Raw genomic sequence first — 15,519 nt, forward strand, 5'->3', positions numbered from 1 at the left:
CCGTTTTAAGCGCCTCTTGCAGTAAACGATATCTTCCTCGACTACGGAGAACAAGCTCTATCGGTAGTAGTTAGCGCACAAAGAAAGAGAGAGAGAGCTAGAGAGAGAGAGAGAGAGAGATAAGGTTGAACCTGAGGGCTGACTCGACTGACTGGAATAGCGAGAAGGGAAGGGTCGAAGCAACTTAAACAGCGGGTAACAAGAAGTAGCAAGTAATAATTGAGTCAGGCAAGTATGCCGCGGACCATGGCGGCAAGCTGGAGAACGCCGATGTGGATGTACCTGACCGGAATTCGGAAACAGTGGGAGAAGAGAAAGGGGAAGGAGAACCGGGTAATTCCGGCGACTTCGACGATAGAAGATGGTTCCTCTTCTGGCTCGTCGATCGGATAGAATTTAGGTGTTTCTTGGAATATTAATGCGACCTCACGCGCAATCGGGCCAACTGGCTTTCGACTGTTCTAGAAGAAATTGAAGTGTTATCGCCTGAACACTTTCACTACTACGGTCGAGATGTGTATGAGACATCGAGTAATGGATGAACGTTGTTCATGCGACGCTATGCACGAGATATTTTGCGTGTCTTTCCATTAACTCTTAAACAATATAAACCGAGAGAAACTGGAGCAAGCCGAGTATAGTACCTACTATAAATCGAAAATAGGCGCTGAATATTATCGTACGTAATGAAATTGTTAATTCTCATTTTCTATAGAAAGTTTAACTTGCGCGTTTTTTTTACTTGATATCAAAGACATAGGAAATCTCGAGGATAAATTCATAATTGTTTTCCGACTCGTTCATTTTCAATTCTTCATCGTTTTATTGCACTGTTAAAAAATTAAGGATATCACGTGCATGGAGTCAGACGCAGTTTAATTCTTGAGATATCTAGCGATCTTGTGCAGAGTGTAGATTAAAATGATTGTTGAAAGTGTAATCAATCGACCCATCCTTCTATTGTGTTCCGAGTGCAGTTTTCCTGTAGAAGACAAGACCCATTGTTAGATTTGGAGTGGGGACACGTGGCGACTGTCCAGGCTCCTAAATATTTTCTTCACACCAGCAGCCACTTGACCCGAGTAATGTAGAGCTGCGATCGGCTTATTTTTAAAAGGCGGATCGAGGGACCAAGTCGTGTCCTCTTGGCGAAGCTGTAAATTATCGCAAGATCCACATGTAACCCGACACGCAATTCGTAAGAACTCTAAGTGTATGGTATTGTAAAATATTTAGCAGTTTTCTATGGAGGATTGACAAGAGACATTTTCCAGTTAATCTTTTTATTAGTTCAGTTCCTTATATTAAGTATGCTTATTCGTTGTCAAATCTAAAAAGAGGAATATAGATGAACAATATTATTGATAAAAATGAGCTAATAAATAAATTGTTAAGCATTAGGGACGAATCTTTTATTTGTCTTCCTGCTCGAATTAGAAGTCTTGCAATTTTAAATGTAATAATACTATAATAATAGGCGTCAACGAAAGATGAGAAATAATTCACCATCCATTTCTCCCCATCATTAGTAACAACAGATCCAATCCACGTGCCTTATAATTCCAAATTAACTCAACAATATCCAAAACTCTTAAAAAATATATAAAAAATTCTAATCCTTTTCGTCTGAGCCGAAGGAAAATTCTACGACTCGCGTGTCAAAGATTAAAAAGACCAGAAGACAGGAAGATTACGTCATTGGCTGGAAACGTTTCCGAAGTTGCCCGTTTGGTGGCGATATGCGCGAACCGATTCGGGATCGTGGCAAACGATTCCTCGTTAGCGATCGATGCGAATCAGGCTGCGAGACGACGTCCACGTGTGGAAAGTGGCTCGGTTTCGAAGGTGACACGCTCGGATGCTGAGAAATGTCTCAGAATAACCTGCTGCAAGGATACAACTGTGAGTAACACTCGAGAAAATATCAAATTGACCAATCTCGTTCCTTCACCCTTATTTTCTTCGCTGCTTCGTCTTTCTCCTTTCTGATTCGTCTGATCTCAGACGAATTCCATCCCGTTGTAAAACTCTAAATAACGATGGATTAACTCGTCGCGATCCGTCGTTTGTCGGCTCGTGAAAAGTGAGCTGTGATAATGGCGGCTTTCGTTTATTTGCCACCAGCCGGAAAAAAAGGCGAGGACCGACGATGTCGGACTTCTGCCGATCGCGACGCGAACCTTCAAAATTCCGTCGTTTTTTGACAGTCTTTTCTCTTCTCCTCGATGCAACGGGAGAAAGTCTCGGGCTTTTAACGATGATGGCTTGCGGCTCTCTTTCCTTTCGTCCGCGAATCGGTAAATTTTTAATGGTGGCGAAAGAAAGCGCGACCTGTGACATTACGCGACTTTTTTACGGGATATCGGCCAAGATCGTTGGAATGATTTGGTGTCAGTGTGATGGAATCGTTGTCAGAAGGAATTATGGATTATACGCTGCTTTGAATATGTACGTATAATTGTAACATATCGCGAAATGATGGAACATGGTATAGGAGTTCATAAAATTAATCTCTCAGTGGTAACTGTGGAATCGTTTTAGTTAATAGTTAATAGTTTTCTGTGTGAGTATAATTTTTATGTACTATGCAGTAATTCACAAAAGTCTTTGATAACGCTTTGATTAAAATATAATCGTATAAAATTTCAGTGAAACGTTAGTGCGTTCTATGACAAAGACAGCAAATGATTTTATTATTTTCTGATGTGCTACAAAACGAACAAGTTAGTATAACACTTAAATAAGTTGTTACACGTGCTTTATTTAAATAAAAGTGACCTCTTTACGAGGTGTTACAAGACTAATGCGAGCGACTGTTCGCGTTCGCCTCATATTATATATAACTCTACAAGTATAAAATTAATTTTTTAGCTGCGTCTATTTTTATAAAAATGTCCAACTTGAAGTATTTTCTAAATCGGAATTTTGTAAGTTTTTAAGGAAATACGAAGCAGTTTATTTCTATAAAGCTATGAAGAAAATTCCAATGATTGTTTTGTCGCAAAATATTTTAATAATTAAAAGATACTCCGATAATTGTTTTAAGATAAATTCGTTCAATTATTTCTATTGTAAACTTGAAATTCGACCATAGTTTATTGATAATTCTAAATTCAAATTCTAAAAGCGTGCATAAATTCTATAATACATAGTTAGAAATTAAACGAATCAGTTGTACGAGTGATACATCGTCGAATATTCCTGCGGTCGAATGCAACATTGTCTCAAACTTGTGGATAAAACGCTCGGCGAATGCGTTACATTGTTTCAAGAGGCACCTGTGTCGCTACTGTCGACAGTTCCATTTAAATCAGTCATCAGTCACTCAACTGACGCATCATTTAGAATATCGCTTCACGATATCTTCTGATGAAAATGGGTTTCGATTTCGGTCAGCGTCAATAGTTTTATTATTCAGGCTTGCGATACAAAATATCTAAATTGAAATTATTTCATTAGTATAATCTCTAGCCTGAATAACAAAGTGTGATAAAAAAGTTAGATAAAATCAACGAATGATTGCTAGGTAATAGAAAAGATCTCATTATTTTTTTACAAGATCGTTTATTTTAATAAAGTTTACGCTCTTTAAGACTCTTCGTAAATTATTAAAAGATGCTAAAAAATGTTAGAGAAAAGAAATCTTAGTAATAACCAGTTTTGCTGGAACTGCTGAAAACATAAATATCGTAATTTTATCGAAATAAGGAAAAGAAAGGAGTCTCGAAGCTCGAGCTTTTAGTCAATACGACATACAGTCACGAAACTATACATACACCGAATATTGTGTATCTGGCTTACCAAAGAAAGTAAAAACGTCCTGTGTTATAAAGTTGTTCATACCTACATATCAATACGATTATTATCAATGCATTCCTAAAAAGAATTTAAGAAATTCAAACATTCGACTCACAAAAATATTGGGATAAAATTGCATAAAAAGTTACAGTATATTTTTTTCAATGCCATAGAGATAGCTGGATATCATTGATATTTTAACGTACAAGATATTAATACAGTACTAAACCTACTATTTTGATGATTTCATATAGATACGATAGGCCTATATAATTATTATGACATTGTGTTTCGTGTCTTTTTGTTTCCTTTTTCGTAATAAAGGCAAAGATGAATAAGTAAAAGTATAAGAATACTTTCGCAATGCATGCTTTAACGTGTCAGAACAAAAAGCCCTGGAAGTAATATTTTTATTATAATATTTTATATTTAAGAAGTGTCGGATAGATTTCTGTAACTGTCTGTAAGTAACACGATTTATTCATTGGTAGTCATTATAAATTCTTTTAGTTGGACACGATCTAATTTCACAAAGAGCATACAGAAAACGGTAAAGTAACAGCAGTTGCAGTAGGCAATGGATTATTAAATAAGAGGAAAAAAAGACAGAAAGAGAGAGGAAAAAAGGAAAGACGGAAAGAGGGGGGAAAGGATTATTTTGTCATGAGAAGTATTAGAGTACAAGAATATTGTGCTCTCCTTTTTCAGAAAGAATCTTAAAAGCTTTCTACTAAAAACATATGCACTATTCTTCTTCCTAATCCCCAACTCTCAAGAGCTTCAACGGAGAAATAGTAGCATCTCGAAAATAGCTGTTTAACAATGTTCTTTATTGTAAATCTTCCATTCCCAGTTTTGCGTAAATTCGTTCGAAATAAATATATAATTTAGAACGCTGTCTTCGTATTAATTTACTGACACTTTTGGAACTTGTATCTAACATTCTACTTAACTACGAAATTAATTAATTTAATCTCAATTTAATATCGAATTTTATTTTTTGATATGGAGAAAACAACAACGAAATTCTTTTTAAATAGGCTAACTAGGCAGATTTTGAGGTAGGTTAACGCAGGTTATTATATAGCTCAAGATGTCCCTTTACAACGCTATTCAATTTTTTAGGGGATACCCAGTACGAGGATCCGCAGGTGCAGTTTACTCGTCCTATCCCGGATGAAGTCATCAGGTGAGCTTAAACAATTGTATAGTGAACATCAGCGTTGTATTGTAGGTTTATTATGTAATTCGTAAAATGAAATTAGAAGCAAAATTATTAAAAGATAATTTTATTGAAAATTTTGGAATTTATAAAATTGTATCTTTCGAATTAAAAATACTGTATAATAGAATTTAAGATAATATTAGACGTAAAGTTGTTCGAAGATATTAAAAAGATGTATTTCATTGGTGACTTTGGGTTTACAGTGTTTATGAAGTTTATGTGAAAGAGGAAACCGCAGGTTCTGAAGGGAGGAACGATGTCACCGTTGTGCCGAGTTTGCCATCCACAAATGATCATCAATTAATTCAGGTAATTATGAGTGGTAAATTAACAATTAACTTTCCTTTATTAACTGTAATTATTAATAACATTACGCGATATATGTACTGTAATTTTCTGCACCGTAAACACTTCCTACAGAGGTTCAATCTAATTTGTTTCCAGGGTGATTGCATGAACCTAAATGTAGCTATAGATTCTGAAGTAATTAACATTGATGGTGCTGTGACGAAGTTTCTCGGAAAAGATGCTTTCAAATATAAGGTAAAAATATGAAAATTATTTTTATTGTTTTGTTTTCTAATTGAATTACAAGATAATTGATTTCCACTTTTACTTTTTATAGATTCTCGATCAAAATATTAATTCATCCGACGATAACGTTATGGTATATTCACATCCGGTTGTCGAAGGACCTTCCTCGTCCTCCACTCGACTGATCGATAAGGATGATCCACGGTCGAAGCTTCATTTTGTGAAATATTTAAAGCGAGATGGGAAAACGTTGAAAATTTGGGAATGCGGAATTTGTTAGTAATTTATTTATCGAATTCTATATGGATTGTTGTCATACATTGCACGAGGAAATTTTTGTTCTTCATCACATTGTTTAAACATTTAAAAACTCGAAAACTTGCAAATTTGAAAATTCCAACATTTGAAGATTTGAAAGTTTCAACATTTGAAGATTGGAAAAATATTCTGCGTTTGAAGATTGAAAATTCAATGATTTTTATATCATAATATTGTGTATTATTATATATAATATTCTTCTTAACCGTATACAAGAATCTTACACAGCGTGAAATCAATAGCATTTCTTTCGCATAACGCTCTCTATTTGCAACAACATCGCTAGAATAGCCCTAAAGCTTGATATTCGATCCAGGTTCGAAGGAGTTCCGGCATCAGTACACGTTGATGAGGCATTTGCCAACACACACCGACGAGAGAAACTTTAAATGCGAGGCTTGCGGCAAAGCTTTCCGGCAGTTGTCGACATTGAGCCAGCACAAGGCGATACATAGTGATGCTAGGCCGTACGTTTGCGAATTTTGTAAGAAAACTTTCAACAGGTCAGTGTACTATCAAAATCATTCCACGATTTTCATCTAATTATTTCTTGATTACACATATTTACTAATCTGGGCATTTTTCATTCGTTATATAATAATTTAAATCCCGTTTGAGATATTTTTAACGAACAGTATATTCATATAGAAATTGAAACTACAATTTACCTAGAGGAAAAAATGATGACAAGCGCCGCTTGTGAGCGCGCGCGGATCATTAGCGTTTTGAATCGTTGCAAAATTGCGCGATTGTGCGCGAAAGCGGAAAGGAAATTTTAACGAGCACGGATATGCTGGTCTTTTTATAAATTAATCTCCATAGAGTATGCTTTTTAAATAAGTAAGCCTGTTCGAATGTGATATAATGCATTAATTGAGACGATTTCGATCTCGAAGCTTATAAAACTCTTTGTGAATGGGCAATCGAGTCGATTACGATAATCATGATCCTACATTTTTTTTGTAGGATCATGTATTACTCTCCTCCGATTTATCTGCGTTGAAAGATGGCCTTATTTTGTGAAAAATTGGTATTTTTATACTTTTAACAATACTGTCATATATAATTAACTATGACTTTCTAGAGTATCTACGCTGATCTCTCACCGAAAGACACATTCGGAGCACAAACCACACAAATGTCAGGTTTGTGGAAAGGGATTTCATCAGAAGGGTAATTATCACTTATTAAGATATTCGAAATATGCAAGCTTTTTCAGAATTACGTTTAAGGAAATTTTGCGTTCAAAGTTAAAACGTCTAAATCTAGAATGCCAACAAATTCTTTTGCGAACAAACTCTCGCGGATACGCATTATGCAAATATCTGATCCGCGTTTTGTGGTGTCGATCAATTAAACGGTGTTGTAACAATTCTGAAACAGCCTGTGCAAAGTAAGTAAGCCGAAGCCGGGGAACCGGCAACAGTTAAATACCGTTCCGTTGTCAGGCAATTTGAGGAACCACGTGTTTACCCATACCAACGAGAGGCCGTACAAATGCGAGCTTTGTGGCAAAGGCTTCAATCAAATGTCGAATTTGGTCTGCCACAAGGTCAAAGCGCATGCACACGCGGAGAAAATGCAGCACGTGTGCGGAATCTGCGGCAAAGAGTTTCCGCGTCGATTCTCTTTGAGATCGCACGAGGAGTACAAGCACGGGATAAAGTATCGACATCCGGCTGGTGTGCAGCCGGGCATCGTCGATCCCAACGTCATAAGAAAGTAGGTAGACGTCACCGAATAGAACTGAACGACGCTTAATTTGCCCCTAGATAGACGGCTTCTTCTTTCGCTGAATGAACGCAACTTGAATGTTGATTTCTTAGTCGGTTAGAACGTAGTAGAAAGCTGACGCCCTTCTCTTTTCTTTTTCTTTCTTTCTTTCTTTCTTCCTTCCTTCCTTTCTTTCACGTCTGTAAATTGATCTTCTTTTCTAGAGTCTTCTTTCTTTAACACACATTGATGTGTTGATTAATGTTTCTAATATGCAGAAGAGTAGAGTCCTTAACACGATTTTAAATTTCAATATAAAGATTATACCAGAATATTTGACGCTTTTAAGTAAGCAAACGAAATTTCAGGTTTGGATTCTCTTCAGAAGAGAATTTTTATATTTTTCAGAGATGTAGTAGAGGCGTTCGATATACATACTAGAATATTTTTAACCTTCTTGACAACTTGAAATAATACGTTAATAGAAATTTACATTATAAAATAAAATATGTTAATGAAATGATACTAAAAAATTAGTGTTGAATAATAAATGATAAACGATATAGATTGCCTACGGACGGTTAAAAATTAATTCTGTATATAGTGATAGATATTTTGTTTCAGTAAAAACGTTAGGATCGTGCAGCTGCCAAATGGTGATCGAGATCAAACTATAGAAGTAAGGGACAAGGATCCTTTAATGGCGGTTAGTAATTCATTTAAGCAACAAGAATCATAACATTTGTAGTCTTTGGAAATTAATAAATTTGTCACATATTTTTTAACAGTCCGATGTAATGGAATCTGTAGTAATAGATAAAATTGATACGAAAGCGATGGAAATGGCACTGATCGAAGGACAAACGCCATTCGCGTTATTTAAACCAGTTAAAGGAATTCCTGTCCTCGTGAAAGTTTCTCCAACAGGAACTCATAAAAATGTAATAATTTTATCAACAAATTTACATTATTAATTCCTTTTACTCTAAGCTTTATTAAAAAGTGGGCTTCATCAAATTTAGATCTTGACTCCTGCTACAGCAGAAGATTTACGTATGGCAGGAAAGATGAGTCTAAGTCCAACGATTTCTGCTGACGCTGACAGGATCAAAGCAGTTCAGGTAAAAGTACCCGTGGTAGCCACAGTTATTCAGAATATGGATCCTGATGGTAAAATGAATTTCATCGTTGAACCACCCGGACCTGAGGACGAACACGGTAAGTAAATAATAGTTTTTCTTATGATCTGAACATTCTATTAGAGTAAAGAGGAGAAAGGATAAAATTTATGCAGGAACAATGAAAATGAAAAGTATAGGAATCCAAGAGAAAAATCTTTATTCGTATATTTAATAAAAAATCGCTTCAGTTTTCAAAATGCAAATTATTTAAATTAGCGTTTTAAATCTATAAAATCGCGCTGAAAAATTATCTGGTTCTAGTGCTGAGAACAAGAAAAAATTTATAGTACGTTCTAAATCTATAAAGCTCCAAGTGTTAGCAGAACTGAAAATTCAACTAACAACAAATTTCATAAGTACACGTTAATTGTTTCAGTAATGGTATTGTTTTTAGCCGAACGATTCCATTTCGCAATATGTTTCCAAAAGGGCTTTTTAACGCGTCGTTGTCCGTCTATAATTGGCTCGTTAAAATAGCGATGTTTTTCAAAGTGTCGCCGCAATATGGCGTTTATTTGGTGCACTGTCGACAGAGAGCTTGGTCACGGCATTGGATTCTCAGTTCACGTACAGCGACCCGGCTAGAAACGAGCCTGATCGCCAGAATGGTCCTGTTGTGTCCTCGGCGATGGAGGATTGCAACGAACTGCTGGAACTGGCTGCCCAGGGTGGAATACAGTTCGTGCGCGCTACCGAGGATGGTCGTTACGAGGTGATGAATCATTCATCATCGATAGCAAGATTTTTCAGATTTGAGAACAGAGCTTTTGAAATTGTAAAATGAAATTTCTTTGAACGAGATATTATTTATTCGGAATGATATAACAAAAAGTTATTAGATTTAAATAGATTTATGATTGGCAGGATTGCGATATTACATTCGCTGAAATTATTTTCGTTTAAATTGAAAGAACGGAAAAGATGTTAATCTATTGATTTTTGGAAATAAATGCGGAGAACGTAGTGCGTTCATTAACACGTCCAATAATTAAAAATTGGAATATTTCCAGTCACAAAATTATTCCCTGTTGAGTTCTTTTCCATTCGTTAATCGTTTTGATGTAGTAATCCATATTATTTCTGGATGTCGAATTTCTTGTACCCAATGGTACATGATTTCCGAGTATTTTAATTGGGATCAAAAATCTCGTTCTGAACATCTTTGATATCGCTTTGTAAATCGTTTTATTAAGCTAGCATGCGAAGAATATTTATCGTATCAATCTCTATTGTTTTGCGACGAAATCACACGTTATATGAAAAATTAAATGTTAGCGATATAGACGCATCGAGATACTTAAATTTGAAATAACGAAATAAATTGTAAAATTAAAAGCATAGACGTTCATACCTAGTAAATGTTGGAAACAGAGTTGGAAATGTTGGATTACAGAGTTGTGAACGGTTTTATTGTACCAGTCAAGCGAACAGAAACGAAGAAGCTCTGTATGCTTGATACATTGATATACAGCGCGATCCTCTCGCTAGTTAACTCAAAGGATATGCCGTAAATCACACATACTCATCTTCATTTTATACGCACACATACATATAGCCGTCTCGGCCCTGATATAGCGATATCGGTCTCTGATGACAGATCACACATGATACGGCATCATCGCCACGATGGCAATGGGCGGGCACTGTCTTTCAGTTAATTATATACATACCGAGAGGATCACTCTGTATTCCGATACTGTTAGAAAGATTAAATTTGCAACTATTAACATTAACACTGCTGAGGACAAAAGCATAAAACTTGTAATAAATTTGTAAATTAAATTCTAAAAACTCGCCATCGATTGATGGCACGCAGGGGTGAAAGACATTCTTTAGCAGAAAATCATTAAAATTTTTTAATTGTTTTGGACAGTTTAATTACGCGCAACGATTCAATTAGAGCCCACAACAAATTAAAAATCGTTATGTGTGAATAGTTTCATTGCTCCAATCATATAAATAATTAAAATATAAAGATTGCATTTACGTGGTATTCGTAAGATAAAAATTAACTTTAATATGATGATTAAACAATATATAGCTATAGATAAGTGGGTATGAAAATTAAATTATGACGTAGAAAAAGATTCTCTAACTGTTCTGACAATATGAAAATATTCTCTTCGATTTCCTGCTTTCCTTCATTAATTATAATTTTATTTTATCATACGTATTTTATTCTGGCATTAATTATTCTTTATAATCTAGGTAATGACGAACAGCGAAGCTCGGGATCTGATGGCACAGAATTCACACGACGTGACCATTCTTGAGGGCGAGGATGCAGACGCGATCAATGTTGTGAATATGCGCGGTAACGGGGAAGTTATTATCGGAGATTCTGATAATCAGATCATGGTACTTGATTCCGCCTCCACGCAGAAATCTATGCCGATAGACGGCATTGAGATCCTAGAAGACAAAGACATTCGGATTCTCGATAGTAAAAGCCTCGACGATCGTTTTGTGGATGGCATTAGTTTCCTGTCGCAATCGAAGATCGATGATCTGATCTTAGGCCCAAAATCTTTGTCCATCGATGGTGGAGTCTCTGTTGGCGAACATGAAGATGAAGGTGAGTTTCACTACGTTATTCTTTATTTCATTCCTTATTTTGTACCAAGTCCTTTATCATAAAATTGTTTTATTTTATTAGTTTCTTACACATTAAATATCGCTATTCCACGAGGTTTTTTTCAGTCATTTTAATATCATGAAACATTCGACAATTGTTTACGTTTGTGTATTAATTTGTTCCATTATTCTCTTCACTAGTTTAATAATATTCATGAAGCAGTTATGTTCTACTCCTATTTTCTTGTAATTTTTTTTTAATGAGCATAAAATTAGCACAAGTACCTCGAAACAATAAGAACATCGAATTTTTCGAATTGAACAAACTTTAATTTTCGTTGTAAAACAAGTTATAAGCTAAACCAATATCTATTACGTAACAACCTGTTATTATTCGAAAATTTTCTTGAATTTTTATACAAATCTTGTATTGATATAATTCACAGCCATAGGAGTGCCTTCGAGCCAACAAGAATTAACAAATATTCTTAGTCATAGAAGCGACATTTCGACTCTGTCGACTGCTTCTCAGCCTTCGATATCGTCTCTGTTAATGAAAAATCATCCATCATTGTCAATTTTAAACGACACACTTCCATATCTGAAGAGCAATACCAGTTTAGCCGAAGATCTTAATATTCTGGGTAGTTCGACTATGGACGATCATCATTCCGTGTACGAGCCCAAGATAAAATTGCCCTGTGTTTTCGATAACAGTGAGTCTGATAGTGGTTTGTTACCCATTAGTCAATCGGACATGAAGATCCTCGGATCGGGAAGTTCAAATAAGGTAAAAGATTTTGACCTTCATTGTTTCATCGTTTATTTTAAACTTTTAGTTAACTTTACGCCCGTATTTTGATTATACTATTTGTGCAAGCTAGATACAAAAAAATTTCTTACTAGTATTATTTTTGTCTAATTAAATACTTCCTCATTAGTGTTTAATTTCTTTAGGGAAGAATTTTCTAAGGAAAAAGGAATTTTTCATTTTTTATTTTTTCGTCGTATATATTTAAAATATTAAAATAGATAAAATGTTATAAAATATTAAAGAAGATAAGTAATACATATGTTAAAAATTATTTTTAAATATTTGAAAAAAATAGTGTACACATTTGGAGTTATATTATTTTCCTATCTGTTGGAATTGTATTTAAATTAAATCTCCATAGATTAAAATATGTTAAAAATGATTTATTATTAGTATCTTCTTAATATGAAACATGCTATAATTTTAAGTAATTTTTAAATTTCCCAAGTAATTATTCTGTTGCCACATTCGAATTTCACGCTTGGAATTCAAGGTTCTTGGTAGTAAATCAAATTGTCTACCGTCATCGAAATTGTTCTCCGGGTTGAACGAAGTGAAGATTCTGGGCCCGAAAAATCATAATCAAGATATCATGACGTCACAATATCAGGATCTAAAGTTACTTAGTCCGTACGAGCAATTTTTGAAGAACACCGCCTCGAACACTAATGGCTGCGACAGCGGCGTAGTCACCACTTCCGGTGGATGCAGGAAGGAAGTAAAGATCTTAGGCAAGAAGTTGGGAACTGGCATCATTACCAGCACGGAGGAAGGCAACGTCGTGGAAGTCATCGAGGAGAAAACTAAGCTGGTAAGAGATTCCATGATTACCTTCAATTTGTTCGCTCGCTAATCGTATCGCTCTTTCGTACATCTTTCTGATCTCTAACGTTGTGTTCATTTAATATTCGAAATCTAAGATCAGCCGAGATCAAACTAGAGTTCTAAGAGTTAATTTTCCAGATAAATAAATGTCGATAAAAATGAAATATAGATATTTACAGATTTTTTTTATTTTAAAAGAAGATATTTTAGGATTCGAACATTTTATTGGAAATTATGTTCATCTCCTTTTAAAAATCTTCAACATTTATCTACTCTGATAATGTGTACAAAATGAACAAAGAAGAAAAAACTCAACACCAAGAATCTTCACCAGCTGCACTCGTCAACTTCAACATCATTATACTTTCAAAATAATTCACGATCTTCTTTCATTCAACAAAATCATAAAAAATATATTAATTATCAATTAACCAAGAAAAATATTAATTTTTTGAAGATGATGGACTGCGCAGGAGGGCTTTGCAACAGCTCCGACAACACGGTGATTTCGTCGCCCCGGTTGGACAGGCAGATCAGGGAAAATGGTGGTCCAGACAACTTCTTGCTCCAAGTAAAGAAATTCGATTATACTTACGATTGATAGACAGTTGAAACAAATATTTCCCTCGATCTATGCAGGCTTGTAGTCCATGCGACACGGACTTTTTGAATTTCGAGAATCGTTTGAAAGACACGTCGCCGGCTGGCCATTTTGAACGAACTCAAAAGGATTCGAGGGACAGTTTCAGCTCCACTGGCGGTCTTCCCGATCTCGATTGATCAAGAATTCGATTCGGCCCTCCGTTTCACTCTCTCTGTTTTCTCATTGAAAGTTTCAGACGCTGTACGAGAGGAAATGTCGCCACGAGATCTCTCAATGGCTGTGAAGAATGGATGTGATTATAATCATGCATGAAATTAAAATTTCATCGGTTCTTCGTCGGTTCTGCGAACGATTTCGGAGGACTCGTACAAATGGCAGCAATAGGATCCACTCTTTTTTTTCTCATTTTTATAATTTTTTTTTTTTTTTTTTTACTTTAGAATTTCCGTACTTTTGGATCGTGAGGTCTTAAAGAGTTTCGAATTCTTGTGATTTTATTCCGAACGTCTTACAGTTAGTTGTGGCGAGGGTTATTCTCGATAGCTCGTACTGATTTTTCTTCGCTTCCTTTCAAGGTGTTTTTTGTTGACTCGCGAAACGAGTAAATTTTAACACTAGGGAAAATTGCGGGGAAGACACTGGAACGCTTTTAATCGATCGGATTCTAAGAAAAATATAGGTAACCTCGAATGTTCGCGAGGAATTTATAAATTTAAAAGGAACGCTAGCGTTAGACGACTAATTTATTTTTTTAATTTTAGAATATTTCTAAGCGACGGACAATAATTTCATTGAGATTCGGGAATTGCTAGGTTTTTCGTGGCTTCCTGAAGGGAAAGAAAGAAAATAAGATAAAAGGAGGGAAAAGAGGGAGAGAAAGGGGAAAAGAGAGAACGTTAATGAAAAAATATTAGTAAAGGATTTTTAGGAGAATGTTATAGCACATGCGTGAGAATTTAAATGAGGTTCGTAATTTTATGGGAAATGCTAATGATTTTACTTACGGATGAGAAAGTTGTATTTTTGCTCGGCGTCCAGGCCGACAGCTTGTAAATTTTAATTCGCGTGCACGTGCTCGCGTCCCTTATGTTCAAGTACGCATTGTTTATTTTCCGGGTTTCTATTTTAACTTGGCCGATTACATTGTATAAATTCGAATAGTATTTTATATTTGAATTTCGAGGTTGGAGAATAAAATTATATGCAGAAAATTATCTACTGTTGTAAAATTTATTCGTATCGCTGTATTCATGACAAACAGCAAGATTTATTTAATTTACGCACATGTACTGTACGTTTTCCGTTTAAAATACCATGCCTGTATCAGAGATTATGTTTCTTGTTATTCTATTATAGAGATAACAAATAATATTGAAAATATCGTTGGCATATTTTTATTGATATTTTTGCATAAATGCAAAAATTTGAGATTGTAATGTTAATATTAAGATTATTGACCTTTTCCCCTGAACATTTGTATAAATGGATGATTTATTATATATTTAAAACGACATAGAGATTGAAAGTTAGAAGTACACCTCGTACATAATCTGGACAAGAATTTGTGGCTTATCCTTATACATTCGACGAAAAAATTTATCTAACGAAAACCACAAAACAAAATGATCGAAACTACTTATTAAAACTAGTGAAATATCCAAACCATCCTATGTTTCACTTTGAAAGCTAAGCTTGCTCCAAAGGGACGCACGCATACATATATCTTCCTTTTCTCAAGATTTTTCCCTGGTGTGGTCGTTGATCCGACACAACACGTGTCACTGTCGCTTTCCATTTTTCGCGTGTACGGCTTCGTGATATATGTAGTTTTTTTTTCCTTCCGACACCCTTTTTTCGGGGGAAACCCGAGGGATCGGTGGATTCGATAAAATTTACTCGACAGAAGGTGACGTTCACCGCGCCAACTTCTAGC

The 15,519-nt window shown here is 35.2% G+C and overlaps 1 protein-coding gene across 1 annotated transcript; it reads left to right on the top strand.

The window, feature by feature from the left end:
* The first annotated feature begins 1,868 nt into the window (after positions 1–1,868).
* Positions 1,869–14,862, top strand: LOC122572357. Its single transcript, XM_043737234.1, has 17 exons — positions 1,869–1,902; positions 4,924–4,987; positions 5,227–5,332; positions 5,468–5,566; positions 5,649–5,832; positions 6,192–6,378; positions 6,960–7,048; positions 7,324–7,597; positions 8,213–8,294; positions 8,377–8,529; positions 8,611–8,806; positions 9,303–9,481; positions 10,978–11,344; positions 11,790–12,133; positions 12,651–12,968; positions 13,440–13,553; positions 13,622–14,862. The coding sequence occupies exons 1-17, from the start codon at positions 1,869–1,871 to the stop codon at positions 13,760–13,762; spliced, it is 2,931 nt and encodes a 976-aa protein (XP_043593169.1). The 3' UTR covers positions 13,763–14,862.
* The last annotated feature ends 657 nt before the right edge of the window (positions 14,863–15,519 follow it).

Source organism: Bombus pyrosoma, linkage group LG11 (assembly GCF_014825855.1).
Source record: "Bombus pyrosoma isolate SC7728 linkage group LG11, ASM1482585v1, whole genome shotgun sequence".
Classification (NCBI taxonomy): Eukaryota; Metazoa; Arthropoda; class Insecta; order Hymenoptera; family Apidae; genus Bombus; species Bombus pyrosoma.